Source organism: Aythya ferina (assembly GCF_964211825.1).
Source record: "Aythya ferina genome assembly, chromosome: 3".
Lineage (NCBI taxonomy): Eukaryota > Metazoa > Chordata > Aves > Anseriformes > Anatidae > Aythya > Aythya ferina.
The window spans coordinates 30,507,405-30,524,041 of record NC_140298.1 but is presented as its reverse complement, the minus strand read 5'-3'; the positions used below and the strand labels follow the sequence as shown (position 1 = coordinate 30,524,041).

General features: G+C 36.6%; 1 protein-coding gene across 9 annotated transcripts in view; it reads right to left on the bottom strand.

Moving 5' to 3' along the window:
* The window catches only part of LOC311433862 (uncharacterized protein), a 443,722-nt gene that overhangs the window by 180,043 nt on the left and 247,042 nt on the right, over window positions 1–16,637 (bottom strand). For 7 of the 9 annotated variants that reach the window (XR_014690994.1, XR_014690995.1, XR_014691002.1 and 4 more), the window contains exon 3: window positions 7,508–7,590. Coding sequence is in view for 5 of the 9 variants with exons in the window: in XM_084513514.1 (XP_084369640.1) it covers window positions 7,508–7,590 (83 nt within the window). In the remaining 4 variants the exon portion in view is untranslated. The other 2 variants (XM_084513520.1, XR_014690996.1) reach the window with 2 other exon arrangements.

Genomic DNA, 16,637 nt, shown 5'->3' with positions numbered 1-16,637 from the left:
ACTGAACTTAAAACCTTGCAACCTGATTAATGATCCTCCTCCCCGATGAAGAACATAGGCCATGATCTGATAATTGGGTTCTAAATTAAACAACCCAACCCTGCAGAGCACTCCTGCCATTACTCATGTAAGCAGGCATAGTCAAACGGGTAAGGATTTGCAGGACTGGGCTTCTGGCTCTGACTGGGGATAAGTCACTCTGAGGGAGGCCTGTGAGAGGCCTGACAAGTAAGAACTTCCACTTCTAATTTCAACTCTGGAGTGATCACACTGCTGACAGATGGATCTCAGGTCTCTGCCCAGAGCTGGTAGGTGACAGTGGGAACCTCAGAGGGAAGCCACGGGCTTCCCACTCCAGCTTAGTGGGATCCAAGTAATCCACAGGACACTGTGAGGTGTGCCCTGAGCCTTTGTCTTAGCACCTGCTTCTGACTCACAGCTCACAACCTGCCCAGTTCAGGTGCCTAACCATATAACAGAGAGAGCTGGAAGTCTAATGTATGCAGTTACCGAGGAAAAAAAAATAAAGGAGAGATCCCATCAATCTACACTTCAATTTCAAATAGTAAATAGCATTACAGAGGACTTATAGGGAATGCTGACTCCAGATTTCAGACAGAGAGAAAAAGCGAATCAGTAGCAACACACAACAGAATAAACTAATTTAATTGGTACACAATTCACAAAATACTGTTCTAACTTCAAGGCTTCCGCAACAGCTGATTGCCCCATCTTTAAAATTTTTACTCAAATATTTAATAAAAATGGATGTTATTCATTAACTGAGGGGCACCATTCACTCAAGACTGCCATTCAACACGATTTTTACTACAGTGCTTTACTATTTAAAGCAGCATTTACTATTTAAGCATATTATTCCTCTTGCACAATTATTGCAGAGAAGTTCTAAGTGTTGGCAATGGGAGTACTAGGAAGATATTGACACTAACAAACTTTATAACTCAGTAAAAACTAAGGGTAGTTTTGACAGATTTCTGTTCAAATTCTATTCAAATCCCTCAGATAATTTAATGCTGCAATATTACTCTGAAATTTTTTATTGATACCTCTTTCTCATTTACCTGGTACTGTTGCCTGTTCCCTAATTTTTCCTTCTTTGTCTTACATTTCTAGATTTACATATACTCTGTTTTCTTCCAATTACTGGATTTATTTCCTTCTCAGCTTAATCTCTCACATCATAGCTCATTCAATTAAGTGTCATATTTGGCTTTGCAAGACTACTTCCGATCCCCCAAGCTTTCAATCAATCCCCTCAAGTGTAAAAGTGTGCATGTTTTCTGATTCTTAGCTCTGACTTTAATTTGAAAGAATTCATTCTCTCAGGGAAAAAAAAAAAAAAAAAAAAGGAATGAAAAAAAAAGAAAAACACAGATCTTTGTTTTAGAGTTCTGTAATGCAAATGGTTTATTCCTTCCATTCACTATTAAAACTATCCACCATCACGGCTTTTGCTGCTGTCAGTCATAGCAGCCTTCAGACTATTCTGACTGACACCAAAAAATTAAGCTGCTGGGAAATAATACCCTGAAGGACCTTTTGTGTCATCTATCTCACTCTTGAAGTGAAAAAAACAAAATGCATTGAGCATTTATCGTTTAGACTGCAAGGACTCAGCTTGGTGGTTTTTTATGAAGAGATCAGAGCCTGGTTTGGAACCAAAACCCCCTTCTCTGGTTTAGAAGGAAGGGCATTACCCCCAACCTCGTTCAAAAGCAGGTTGCTCTCAAAACTAGCAGCATTAAAAGAGGTAACTCACTCAATGTAGAAGCGTGGAGAAAAAAGCAAAAGCAGTTTGTCCCAGCGGCTTTCAGCACTGGTGGCATGAGAACTGCTCTGTAACAAGACACCTGAAGCCCTCTTAGGTCCTTTTTCTCAGATTTTTCTAACAGGAGGATTTTATTATTATTATTATTCTAATGATAAGAGCAGGACTCTATTAAATAATGATTACTGGGAACAAAACAGTAAAATAAGAGAGAAATAATATCTGAAAATATTTAGTAAACCTAACAGCACAAAGGCAACCATGGCTTGCAACTCATGGTCAGAATTTAACACCACTATTTTGAAGACAGCAAACACTTCCAACAGCACAGTGTTATTTCACAGGCATGCTGACAGAAAGGAAATTGAAAAAAAAAAAAAAAAAAGTCTCATGAATCACCTATAGGCAGCAATACCCTGATCTCTTCAGAAGTTTTTCACCTTTCTTATTTTTTTCATATACATGGGTGGTTTGCCATGTTTGTGTTTTTCACACTCAGTATTCAAAGCAGTGCTATTTCTCCTGTACTAATTATTTGCTCTGTATATATCTTTAAAAACATCACTGCATGCTAACTTTTCATGTGCTAATGTTTCTAAATGGTGCTTCTAGAACTTAGGACAGAATGTAGCATAACCCCCAAAAATATATATATATATTAAATGATCATTTGTTTGAACAGAAAAAGATTTCAGGAGTAAGCATCTTTTTTAAGAATACAATAGATAGGAAAGAAAAGTAGATTATTTGATGGTTAAAGAACCACAGCAGATTCCTATTTTTGCAGCTTAATTAATAACAGGCTCTGGGTTTTCTCAAGAAATAAAAGGAATGGCAGTCATACCCTGTGGAAGTCACCTGTGTAATTATTTCTGGCATCTATTACATTTTCCATTATAACTTTCATATTCTCTCAAACCATTTTTCTATGCTAAGGGCATCTTTCCTTCTCTAACTGGCTGCAATTTCACAGCAGGATGCATTTAGCAGATGAGAGACTAGTTTTATATTCTCTAAATTGTGGTATTTATCGGGAGCACCATGAAGTGACCACTAGGATACCTGGAGCCTCATTCTCAATTACAACATGTCCTGCTTTGATTTAAAAATTGATTCCAGTAAAGCTGGCAGCTAAATGACAACTCCAATTAACTGATATGTTTCAAATTATGAAAGATATGTGAAGAAAATAGGACCAAATTTGAGGCAGACATTGGAGGACACTAATCATTTCATTACGAATAGAAATTATTCTAATAAAATATATCACAGGTTTCAGGATCAAAGCCACAGAGTAAATTATAGTGCAAATCAGTTCCCTGGTTCACTGTCACTCACAAGAAGTAGAAGATTTTTTAATAAATCCTGAAGACACTGAAGTGCCATGAGGCAGTTACATTACTGTTTGAATGCATACTGTTTAGATCATAGAATGCTTTAGTAAAAGGATATTTCTGTTGATTCAGGATACTCATTTCTTTCCCTCTTGCTGAAAGAAGAGTTCACTTTTTTCAGCAAAGATCCTATATTCTTCCTCCTTGGCATTCATACTAGTAGGTCATCTCTCCATGATCACCAAGGATGCCCTGGTGAAAACATGGCCGTTCAGTGGGAAAATTTTCCATTATCAATAAAGGCCTAAACAGTTCTCATAATGACAAGAGGTTGCCTTGTGACTATCCTGAATTCCTTTGTTCCTCTAATTGCTATTGAAGCTGAAGAGGTGCTTCCTGTGGCAGAACCGATGGAAAAAAGACCCCATAAAATCAAGTGCCATGATATAAAACTGCTCTTCACTTTGTCATACCAACAAACATATCCAAAGTGGAGTGTGTTTCCTTCCTCAGACAGTCTATGAAGGCACAGAAGCATAAACCTGAGTTTTCAGGATGGCCAGTCTAATGGAAGTTAAAATAGAGGTTTTGGTTACCAAGCAAGCATCTAGGTCCTCATTCCAGACAACAAAAAGAAAAATTGTGAGAGACTAAGAAACAAAGCAAAAAGAATTTGATCATTCTGTTTTACCTTATATGTTAAGTGAATGGACATTGATATTTTTTTTTAGTGGTTTTATGGATATATTATATTAGTTTCTGTGTGTATTTATGGAAGCTGTGATTTTAATAGCTTCTCAAAAGTAAAATCCAGCCAATAATGGATTAAGTCAATTGGTACTTCAGGCAGAGAATGTTGTATTATTGTGTTAATATTGTCATTATGTATAATTTACCAATACCTCTATTGAAAGCACTTGTGTAGTTGCAGGAAGGAAATGAAGAATAAAATGAGGCATAATAATAACTAAGATGAATATAAGTTAAGGTGGAAATGAAAATATGGAATCATTACAAGCATTCCTACAACTTCCTGAAGACGAACAACTGGACTGCACTGCTTGCCTAAGAAGAGAAGAGAAAACATTCTTTGAATAAATACATTCTAGGGACATAAATACATCTATGTCTTTTATCAGCTCAGCCAATGCAGCATTGATTACATTAATACTCTTTGAGTGAAAGGGATCAGTTCTCTGGCTAAATTTTCCCAAGAGAAAACTACCAACCTTACGATTTCATATGACTGCTACATTAATATTGAGATTTGAGCATTAGAGATTAAAGATTTAATTTTATTGTGACCTTGACTTAAACATTGTCTGTAATTGGCTGGGTAAGATTGCAGGATAGAGTGCAATAATGATTTGCTTAGATGTGTATTTTCCAGTTCATCTTCTTTACAAATTCACATAAAGTGAATAGCTTAACCTATCAAATTGTATTGAAAAGCACCAAGAGCATATCTAGCCACAGATAAGACATTTGCCAGCCACATAGTTCTGTTTCCAAATCAATACGAGTCCCTTACTTTCCCTGGATTATTCAAGAAATGGGTTGTGCTTATGGCATAACAACAAACTAGCAGAGGAGATTATATTGTTGAATTGAATTTAATTTTGCAATTTTCTGATAGGGTGTGGGAATGCCTAACTATTATTCTTAGCATTCTTTCAGTACAATTTCTTGCAGAATGCCAAGAAATTTTAATTACTTGTGTAGTGCTGTAGTTTTCACTGTGCTCATCTCTATGTACAGAAGAATTGTCACACAGTCATGAAGAGACAATTCCTGACAGCTGTGATCATATGAAGCAGAACTAGAGAACATGTTGGTTAGACCTGCCAAGAAAAATTCATGCGAATGGCTGCTCTAGAAATTCTGTGCCACAGATAACTCCCCTTCCTCTGTCCTCCTGCATCTGGTCCTCATAATGCATGCTTCTTGCCTTCACTAAAAGTGACCGGGAGGCTTTGGTGGCCTTCCATGCAAGCCTGCACTGAGGCAGTAAAGAGCTCTTGTTGCTGATTTTGCAGAGGAATGGTTTAATGCCACTAGTTAAAGGCTTAGTTAAAGGAGGAGAATGTCATAAAGTACTGATGAAGCGTTCTGGCATCATAGGTGGTTTAGAGTAGAGCTGCTTGGAAACTGTAGTAGAAAACACCAAATCATTAAGGCAGGAGACTTCATTCAAAACATCTCAGGCATAGCAAATGAGAAGAAAAAAAAAAAAAAAAAAAGGCCCCAAATATTTACATTTCCTGAGACAAGGAAATGTCCCTGATTTTCTGTGTACAACTTGTCTGAAAATAAGTATCATTAATTATTTCAAAGGAAAAAATATTTTCCAGGTAAGAATGTGTGTCATTTTTTCAATTATTGAACTTTAATCACACTAGAAAGCAAGAACGAAGTAAGAGGCAAGACCACAAATCAGGTATCACACACCTGAAGAAAAGGCCATTTCCAAAGCATCAGTAAAAATGTTACACTGTATCTGCCACAGAACAGAGAAAAAATATAGGACTCATAAGAGAATTTTGTGGTGCTTTAGGAATTGTGAGCAGATTAAGCAGTAGAGCTTTCCTGGTTTATAGGTATACATCCCATTAAATAGAAGCAAAACTACACACTAAAATTGAAATCCATAAATCCATACAATAAAATTTAACAGTCAGCAATACCGAATGTTCTCCATTGTTCTCCAAGAAGTACCAAAGGAGATTAAAGGCACAGCAGACACTTTTTTGTAAGTTATTTGCTCCTTCTGTTCATTCTAGATAGGCTTCAAAAGCAAAGCATATTGGTTTGAGTCACACTTTTAATATGATTCATAACAGTGAGAGTTTGTTGATGTGCACATGAACCACTTAATTATATGGGTCAACAATATGAATTCAGTTTACACACAGAGAAATCTTATCACTGCCTGAACTAGTTTGTTAGTGAGAGACCAAGGAGTATGTTTTTTTTTAATCTATTGTTTTCAAACTCGTCTTCAGAAAGACACTGGTTGGCTTTTACATGCCTTTCACATGACAATGATTTCATATCATTAAATGACTCTGGGAAGACTGAGCCTTAAAGTGGTCTTGAATTTGTTGTGTGGCAGTAAAAATTGAGTTATAGGGTTAGAGGTAAATGTACTCCTCTATTAACCACAAACAAATATTCGGGAAAGATGGAATATCTGCTCCCTATACTCCACTGCAAGACAGAAAATATATCCAAATACCTTACAATAAAGGGACAAAATGAAGTACAAAAAGACAGGAGAGGCACTTGGAAAGCAGTTACCTAATTTGTCCAAGCATAAGAATCTGGAGAAAACAGGCATAGAAAGTTCTTTGTGGCAAAGACACAAAGTGTCTTGTGGCAAAAACACACATGTGATGGACTTCTGAAGTAATTAGAAGATCTGGTTGTAAGGAATAGGAAAAGGTAGGAAGGACAGAGGGTAAAAGACAGCAGAAAGTTCAAGTGAAGTTCTGAGAGAAATAAGGCTTATTAGGTGAGGGCACAGGAGCCTGCAGAAGTGCAAAGGAGTGGAACAGCTTCTGGTCTTACCCCATCTACACTCATGCAAGTGAGACATGGAAGAGATTACAATAAAGATTATTTCAAAATCTTAAAGATAATCTGTCTTTAACAGGGAAGTTCACAAAGTCCTCTAACCACAAAGATAAGGTCAAGAAGAGAAAAATTATTCCAGTGGCATTTTTATATTTCATCTCTGAATAAGTTCAATTGAATTACTTGGTTAATTTTATTCAGATGCTGAAAGACTTTAAAAATAAATAATCCCCATTTTGACCACACATTTATCTTTTGCTGCCAGTTTTACCAGCTCCATCTATAAAATTCACCAAATCTTTTAATATGTAGGACCTGCCTTTTTTGACTCCTCTGCAGTTTTCCACAGGCTACAAACAGAATTCAAAATAATGCATATTGGTAAAAAGTCTGCATACAGCAAATAAAGACAAAGTGAATGCACAATATTTTCAAATTCTGTCATGGAGGGTTAAATACTTGTTGCAAATTATTCACACAGTGGTAGCAAGACTATCAGAAATGAAATAATTCTGTAGTGTTCCAGTCTGCACAGAACTTACCATTTCTGTTACACACAGTCAAATTTTTACTGTTTTATTTCCCTTTTTATTTCAATAAGATTTGCCAAGTAAAGGTCTCAGACAGCTCCCCAGTTCTACCAGTTCAGGGAAGACAAAGAACTTAGCGCATGTGGTGAAAGCTCCAAATTCATCAGTGCCAATGGAGATATTGAGCCATTTGACACTTCATGGTAGCTGGCACTGGGAGATGAAAAATATTGTCACAACCAGTAAAACCAATGGAGGGAGAAATCACATTCTGTACTTACATAGCTCCATATGTGGCAAAGGGCTCCGCAAGGGAGGTTGTCTACAATCACTGCACATCCAAGGCATGACTTGTCTTTTGAACCTGAGAATGGATCACACAATCAAAATTAATAAGACCCATGACCCCACTAAACTTGTTGTGCATTGTTCAGCTATGTCCAACCGTAACAGTTAAAAGTGCTTAAAAAAATCTACAAGAGAAACACTCCAAACCCATCAGATATTCATGTGAATCAGCATGCTGTGTTGCCATGAAAGATTTCCTGTCTCAGGGAAGGAAATCTCATAAGCATTCACTGAGCTGATATGACAGACTGCCTCGTTAAAGATACAGCCACCTCACCAAGGACAATGAAACTGTGCATCCTCATGTTGACAGTGACAGAAAATAATGATAACCACTGCTGGGTTTCTGTGTGTGCGCGCGCGATAGTGTGTTTTTTTTTCCTCTTACTTGCTTTTGAGGGCTGAGAAAGGGAAAAATGTCTCAGTGCAAACACTGATAATTATGAAATCACAACTAAGTTTTTACTGACTTTGCAACAGCGACAGGAAGCACAAGGCATATTTCCAGAAGACAAGGCATTTTTCATGATGGTACCCAGTAAAGAAAAGGAAGCAATATTCTTCAAGTGTCCCGATAGATTTCATAAACCAAATTCTTTCTTAACCCACAGAAAAATATTTCATCCACCCTGTTCAGTAGTTAGAGAATTTGAGAGCATCATACCCAATTTTCCTCGATAATAGTTTTTGGCAGTCAAGAGCATAAAGCACTGGCTTCAGAGGTGACAGAACTCCCATCACTGAAAACTTAAAAACAGGTTGAACTAATATCTGTCAGGAATAGTTTAGGTGTGTTTGATCCTGTCTGTGGGGAAGGGAGGAAGCAAGTGACTTATTAACATCCTTTTCAGTACTAGTGAGCTATAAAAGGCTTTAAAATGTAATCATGCAACAACTGGATACACAGTTTCTCCTATAACAGAGAAAAAAAACACAGGTCATGTTTCACTGCCCCAAATTGTCAGATTATTTTTTTAATGACAGCGTACAAATATGCATCGTCCATGGCAATGACACAGTATACTTCCTTCCTACCCTGCCAAGTACAACACAGTGTAGGATTTTCCAGAAGTGATCTCAAATCCCAAGACCTATGAACTTTCTAAATGATCTAAGTTCATCAGTTTCTGAAGCACTTGTGAAAACACTTTTTTTTTATGTCAATAATTTCAGAGCCTCTGGAAGGGCATCTCATCAGTTTAAGAAAGACAAAGATAAAACGTAACAGCCTGTCAACTGGAGTACGATGGCATTCTTGTACAGCAAGAAGAGCACACCACAGGAGTACATCAAGACCCAAATCACGCTCTTCTGATTCAGGTGAGGGTAAAAAAAAAAAAAAAAAAAAAAAGAAAGAAAGAAAAAAAGAAAAAAGATGCACAGACACTGAAATTACGTAATTCTAGCATGGGAAGAAAAAAAAAATGGTAGCTCCCTAATCTACCACTCTAACAAATACCATGGTACAGAAACTGGATGTTGAAAACAGACAAGATACTGAATCTTTTAAAACACAGAAATAAACACACACTTCTTTCCATGACAGTAACCCATTTTAGGAACTACTTAACCCAAAGACTTGCTGAGTCTTTGATTCATTTTTTCATTCAGATTTGATAACTGGATGTTAGTCTAAATTGTCAACTGTAGCTCAGCTGGAATTAGTGGCATGATTCAGGGAAAAAAAAAAAAAAAGAAAAAGAAAAAAAAAAAAAGAAAAAAAAAAAAAAGGTTGCCATACTGATAGACACAAAGTGAGACTAACCAGTCATAACAACCTCTCTGGCCTTCACATTCATGAACTCACAGAGAGAGCTCCAGAAATCTGATGAAGAATTCCATTTCCTAATGCCTTAGTACCAGAAAAAAGGAAGCAGAAGGGGATGAAAGACCCTGGTAAACGAGATTTTCAAATAGCTTAAAGGGAAATCTTTGCCTTAAAGAGAGATATGTTAGTGCAGACTGCTTTTTCTAACTGCTTACTTCCAAGTGCTACCTTTTCAAATGGTATATTCTTTTTATATTTCAAATGGTATATTCTTTAAAAATTTTAAGTGAAGTTTTGTTGTTATCCAGAGTATTTCTAATATTTTACGTGAAATTAACACAGGTGCTGATGTGGAAGGATGAGGGTTATATGTGCTGGATTCAAGGAATCCAAATGGTGAAGTGTTCCTCACAAAGAAAGATAATGATACTCACAAATGAAAACTTGGAAAATTAATTGCTTAAAAATGAACAGCCTGCTTTGAGTATGTTATAAAGACGGGATGCTTCCCTTGTAGCTAGTAATTCTGATTATTTCTCTTTGAAATGCTGTCAGACTAATGTGTCTAAAAGACTACATAAGAGACTACAAAGAGTGAAATGAGGTATTTTGTAAATGATGGATGTCCCTGCAAAATAAATAATTCCATATATTTTAGTAAGTAAAAATCCTTGCTTCTGTTTTTTTAATGCAGGATCAAAGACTGTATGCGGTTCTAGCAGAGGCTACAGTATTCTGTGATGACCAATAAGTATGTAGAGCCCAAATTAAAGTTACATCATTGATATAAATGTATTATTACTGCTTAATATGAGGGTTGAATAAACATGTAGGCTTATTCAAAGTTCTAAAAATACCAGCCTTAGCTTCAACCTGGGGTACTGGGTGTTGTATATGTTTTGTGCAAATGATGTGCAAATTACATACTAAGGGAAGCAAAAGCTGTAATGAACATTGCTTATTTTGAATACTGCCAATAAGAGCAGGATCAAATGAAAAGCTAGGATAAGGGTTTTTTGTTTTTTAAGTTTTGTTATTTTATTATTTCTCCTTCTCACAAACCTTTCTTGGGCATGAAAAGGTGCCCTTTTGTGTTAGTGTTTTTTTGGTTTGTTTTTTACTTATATAATGAAGGAGGATGTCAGAATTTTAAGTAATGACTTGGCATTATGTTTTATTCTTTATTTTTGGGGGGGTAAAACTAGTCTTCATTATACTACAACCACCTCTTTTAGACACATTGTCTAATTTGGTAACTGCTGAATCTACCAGGTTCTTAACTTTGCCTTACAGATATAAAAATTGGTCAGAAAGAATCTACTCTCTGCATCTCAGTGACTTTAAAAAGTCATTCACACAGAAAATTGGCAATCTGACAGCTCAGAAAGACTAGTTTCAGTTCTCTAAAGGAAATAAATTGGTGTCTTGGTTACCTCTATTAGATATTGAAAGAACATCCCTGTGAAAAGGCTGAAAAAGAAGAAAAATGCTGACATAGATGAGGACATTTGGAGTTGATATTCACATCAGCTGCTGTTAGGAGAAGCACATGTGACCTGGATGGGAGGGTCAGCCCAGCTGAAAAACTGATTCTAAGAAATGCAGATGTGGCACAGAATCTGCAAGGTAGAACCAGGTCACTTAAAAGGAAGAGTGAAAGAGACATCTGAAATCAGCAATTTGTTCATCACAAAAAAAAAAAAAAAAAAAAAAAAAAAAAATTATCATTAAATAAAGAACAATGTGAAATGAAAGGAATTCCTGTCTTCTGATAATTAATTTCACCCTATTTAGTCCTGATTTGAAGTCTGCTTAAGTCAGACACTGTCATCGTTTATTTAAATAGGCTTTGGCTCAACACTGTCTTTGAAGAATATCACTATGTAAGCCTTAATTCTATTGAAATTGTATCAAGGCATAATCTTAAAATCATATTACCATCACTATGAATATCACCTGATTTAAAAGAAAAAAATCACTAATAAATGACTATTGATAGTCATCCCTCCTAAAACCAATTATTTCAGCATTTATCAGACCCAACTTCAGCAGAAATGATAGAGTTTAGTGAAGAGGCAAGCACAGAAATGATGCAGCTTGCTTGCATTCTCTTCCAATAACAAAACTTTTGTCACCTGTTAAAGGAAGTCCTTTGACCTAGGAACCTTTACTGAGAACATCAGTGCCCAAGACACAGAAATGCAAAGAAAGATACGAAGGAACAGTGCAGGGAAAACCAACAACAGACAGATTAAAAAAAAACAAGTTAATAAATAAAAATAATTCCTGAAGCAAAAGAGAGGTTAGTTACATTAGAAAGCAAAGATAATGTTATGGGGGGGGGGGGATGGGGGTATATGGAAAGCCAGCAATTGAAACAATGCCTGTGGTTTATATCACAACTCAGAGGCCAAATCTGAAACAAATGTTATTTAAGCAAAATGACAAAACGATAACCCGACAAATGAATGCAGAGTAACTCACCCCTATAGAGAGACTTTTCTGGAAAACATAGTAATAGGCTAAGATCTCTGCATTTGCTAGCCTGTATCATTAATAGCTCTTTGCAGAACGTTTTCACAATTTGAACAAAATGGCCATGTTCATGACATATGAATATTATACTGTAAATATTTATTTCATATCCAAGTTCTAAAGTTCATGTTTGAAGATTAACATAATCCTTCAAATACGAGCTTTTGGGATAAGTCACCTTACACTAGAAAAAAGCTGATCTCCTCTGCATCTCATCTGAACCATTACCACTACTAAACTACTTTTCTGTCTGTGTCAAGAATGCTCTTCCATTTGACAGTTTGAGAGGCAATAAAAAGAGGCAGATATTTTTTTTCTGTCAGATACAGACTGGATCACCAGATGGGGGAAGGTTTTCTCTTCAGTGAGTTGTCAGTAGATGAGTCATGTACAGAAAATTACACCCCATCTACCACAGGAACATTTTAATATACAAACAATAAGGAAATCCATAATTTAGCAGGACGACTGTCAAAACAACCATCCAAATAAGCAGAAGGTGAATAAGCTCCTGGGGAAAGCAAATGAGTAAGAATTATGCTTGTAAGAAAAGCCAAGAAAGGAACTGACCACATGAGCTAGTGTACTCTATGAGGAAAAGCCATCAAGGTATGCCATTATTTTTGCAAATAACATACCCCAAAGCCAGAGATACTCATGTCTAAAAGATATCTCTGTGCAGCCGGGTGGGGATCACCTGTAAGACCCAGTCCAGCAAAACCTGCAGATTTCCACCTCTGCCCACCATGGCTCCAAGTCTTCACCACATTTTTGTAGTTCTTAGGCAGGTCTTAAAGTCCTCCAGCCTCTTCATGTCTTTTACTGGAAGATCCCAACTCAAGAGAAGCAACTAAACATGACAAAGTCCAAGACAGAGGCACATCTCAAAGCATTATAGGACTGAATTATATGAAAAAGGTGAGCCTTAAAGCTAAAGGACTGGGGTATACGCAGAAATCCCTATCTGCATGTTCAAAGAATAACAACAGAGAGTAGTGTCCCTAAATCCAGATCAGAGAGTTCATTTTGCAGGAATTAAGACACAGATTTTCTTCCAGGAGCCTGTAATAACCAAGGAGGTCCAGCACTGAGTAATTAAATCTTAGGGTGAACTCTTTATCAAACCTTAGGGTGAACCTTAAGATGAACTGGGGTTGAAATCAGATGATCTCAGAGATTCATAACCTTTTTAATATGAAAGTGAAATATTATCAGCTTTTATTTCATACTATGAATTTGAATATTAGGTGGTTTTTAATATTATTACTTTACAATATTACACAATATTGTTTATTTTGCTCACATTTCATTGAGGTTTGTTAGAATTTCAGACACTTCAGAAGCTCTACAGAAGTAAAATTGGGTAGAAAAGGATACGATCCTTTAAGATGGAAAAGGTACCAGTGATTTGGCAGCAATCTTTTATTGTCCCTATAAGTTACGGGTAGATATGGAGTCATTCATAGACTAGTCAGCAATTTAAGTGAAGTAGTACAAAGTATTAAGTACCAGCAATTTAATTAAGCAATTCAAATGATTAAATGTGATTTAATGAACATCTAAGGGTCGTATTAGCTACAATAATAGCAAATTCACTTATATCGTTTAGAAACAACAAAACCTGGCAGTCTAGAAATGCTCAGGAACTGAGCAGGGAAAAATTCAAGTCGGGTAAGCAGTGCCTAGCTGGAGATGAAAGCTCACAGAAGTGAGAGGATGCCTAAAGCAGAGTCAGATTGTGCAGAGCTGTCTAAAATGACAGTGTTATCAGAGACAGGTTATGGGGCAAATTAGAACAGGATCAAGATGTAACTTCAGTGAACTAAAGCAGGTTCTCATTTCATGGCATTATTACATACATAGCTCTACACCAGAGGGAACTCCGACCTTTACTAAGTGAAAATTGATACATAAACCCACTCTCTCCTTGTTTCTTTTTGTTAAAGTAGATTTTATATTGCAATATAAAAATAAAAAAAAATAAAAAAAAATACTGCATCATATTAAAACTCAAAATAGAGAAAGGAAATCAAGGAATATGGAGGCAAATACCTCCTGTTGCTGAGCTTCACTTTGGGTTAATTCAGAAGCTGACAAACAGAAATATTTATGCAATTTTCTTTTAGAGGAGTACACCTGATCTTGATTGTGAAAACATACCACAAAAATATTTTTTTTTATCAGTAAACAGCAGGAGATATGGAAGTCATAAATGACAGCCTATCCTTGGAGAAAGACAAAAGGAAATGAACTCGAAGGTTTTATCCAAGGACTGTGCTGAATAATCACAGAATCACAGAATCACAGAATTTTCTAGGTTGGAAGAGACCTCAAGGTCATCGAGTCCAACCTCCAACCTAACGCTAACAGCAAACAATAAACAATATCTAATAAACCTTGAGAAAGCATAATACATGAAGGAAGTGTTTTAGGTTCCTTATCAGAAAGAAAAACATCGTACAATTTAAAAAAAAAAAAGGATAACTGGGGAGAGTAAAAGTCTGAGTACCAACTTTATTTTCCTATAAATTATTCCTTCAATTTCGTTTTGTAAAAGGAACAATAAGTGCTTGCATTTAATTACCACTATTGTTAATAAAAATTCAAAAGATCACAGTGAAAGACTTCCACACCTAAAAATGAAAGAGCTGAAAATAAGCTTTCACTGTGATCTTGAGGAAGAGCCCAATAAACATGACAGACTGAGGTACTGAAACAGTTCTCAAAAATCATCTCCAGCAGACAAACTGCTTCAAAAGCATTATGCTTCTCCCCTCCCACCCTCATGCTGATACCAATTCTGTCATGGAAATGACAGAAGCAGAGCAACAAGGGATTTGTGGGTTTGGTCATGGTGGTGTTTAAGCTATTCATAGCTTGGGCCAAGGTAGAGTCGGTTAAGGAAAAATTAACATTCTGCTGTACAGGTGGAGTTGTGCCAGGGATGAAATACTTTCACAGCAAGAACATATCCAAGAATTAAAATGCGCAGCCTTTCTGCTGCTAAACTTTCCCAACTTTATCACAAACATCTCTGTTCTGGAAATGTGTTAACAGCTGTCTATGCATGGGAGGAGCAGAAGAAAGTGGGAATTGAGGAGAATACATCTTGGTGAAGCTCAGAATACAAAGTAAATGTAATAACAGAGGGAGTAGGTTTTCTTTGTATTCTATTAACAAAACACTAAGAAGGAATCAGATTTTAAAATGGGAGTGTCACTGCTGGTGACACCTCTGTTAGTGATCTCGGCAGCTATAACTAAATAAATGCATAAAGTCTTGACAGAGGGGAAGGGCTGCAGAAATCAGTGCCAAGATCCCCTACTAAAAGAAAGCCTCAGCATGATGATAAAGAGGTATGATATCATGGAAGGTACCATCAGCTGTATTTAGGACTGAGACATCAGAAAGGCTAGTTACAGGCAAAACACTGCTCTAGCAAGAAATTTTGTTCCTCAGGCCTGGTAACTAAAACATTCTTGAGCTGCACTGATCAAATTAGAACCACAGCTTCATATCACACATGCTACGTGTGCCAAAAGAAAGCACCCATGTGCAACCAATGTTCAGACCAGGTCACTGCTGACAACAGCTATTGATACGCTATCCCACAGCTCCTGGGAGCTGATTAATCATTCCAAGTTCAATACAAAGCAATTTTTTATTTTTTTTTTTTTTCACAAAAGCCATGAAACAAATGCCATGAAGCACTGTGCTGAATCAAGACTCCATGCTGTTCTCCTTCCTGCTCACATGCTTTGGTTGATTTGCAAGAAGGTTGTGAGTGGTGCCCAAGTGCCATCCCAAGGACAGCCAGTCTTCATGTAGGAAGAAAAGCTTTCCAATCTAGCCTCATAAAATGAAGAAAAACAACTGAGCTTGGATTTGCTAGTCAATGAGCCAAGAAGTCTGCCTCCATGACATGGAATGCTGATCAACATGACTTAGCTAAATCAAGAAGAATCTGTAGTGGCAAAATGGAACCCCATAATGTTACTGCAATGAAAGACAGAGGAAGAATTTGTGATTCCCTCAGTTATCCCTCCTCCTCTTTCACTCACATCAAATGCACCCATTTAAACAAAATCTATCTGTAGGATTCACCTATTATCTACTTGTATATCATTACACTTCACTACTTTTTTAAAAAAGGAAACTTTCTGATCTTAAAAATATACCATAATACATAGTTCCCAAGGTTCAGGAAAAGATGCGTGGCATAGCTTTGAAGATGTTACAAAAAATAACATTCTTTCTTGAACTTGTCTTGAACTTCTGTTTCTAACCTCCAGTTAAGATTTCTCCCCTTGTATAATAATTCTACGCCTTTTAAATTCAGCTACTCACCAAGCAAATAGCATCTGTTTAAACAAAAGGAAGAGATTAGTGGTGTCTACTGTCTGTGATAGGGAAACAGTCAAGCTTTGATAAAACCATGTTTCAAGTTTGCCTCTACTGTTTTCAGAAACAGCAGCTGTTCCTTCCAGCTTTCCTAAGCCTTAAGCTTTCTTGCATGACCTTGAAGACTTACAAAGCTGCAAAATTGTTCCAGACGCTTGCAAACTTTCTAAACAATGCATTTCAAAGTGTTCCCTGTGACTTCTTCTTTGTGGGTAGACTCATTTAATGTATATTACTTAAGTTGAGGGGCACTCAACTCTTACATATAACTCTTAAAACTCTTTTTTCTAGAGGTAGTAACATATAGTTGAAGCAAAACAAACAGAATTTATAAGGGTTGGTTAGTTAACCCGTTCTGA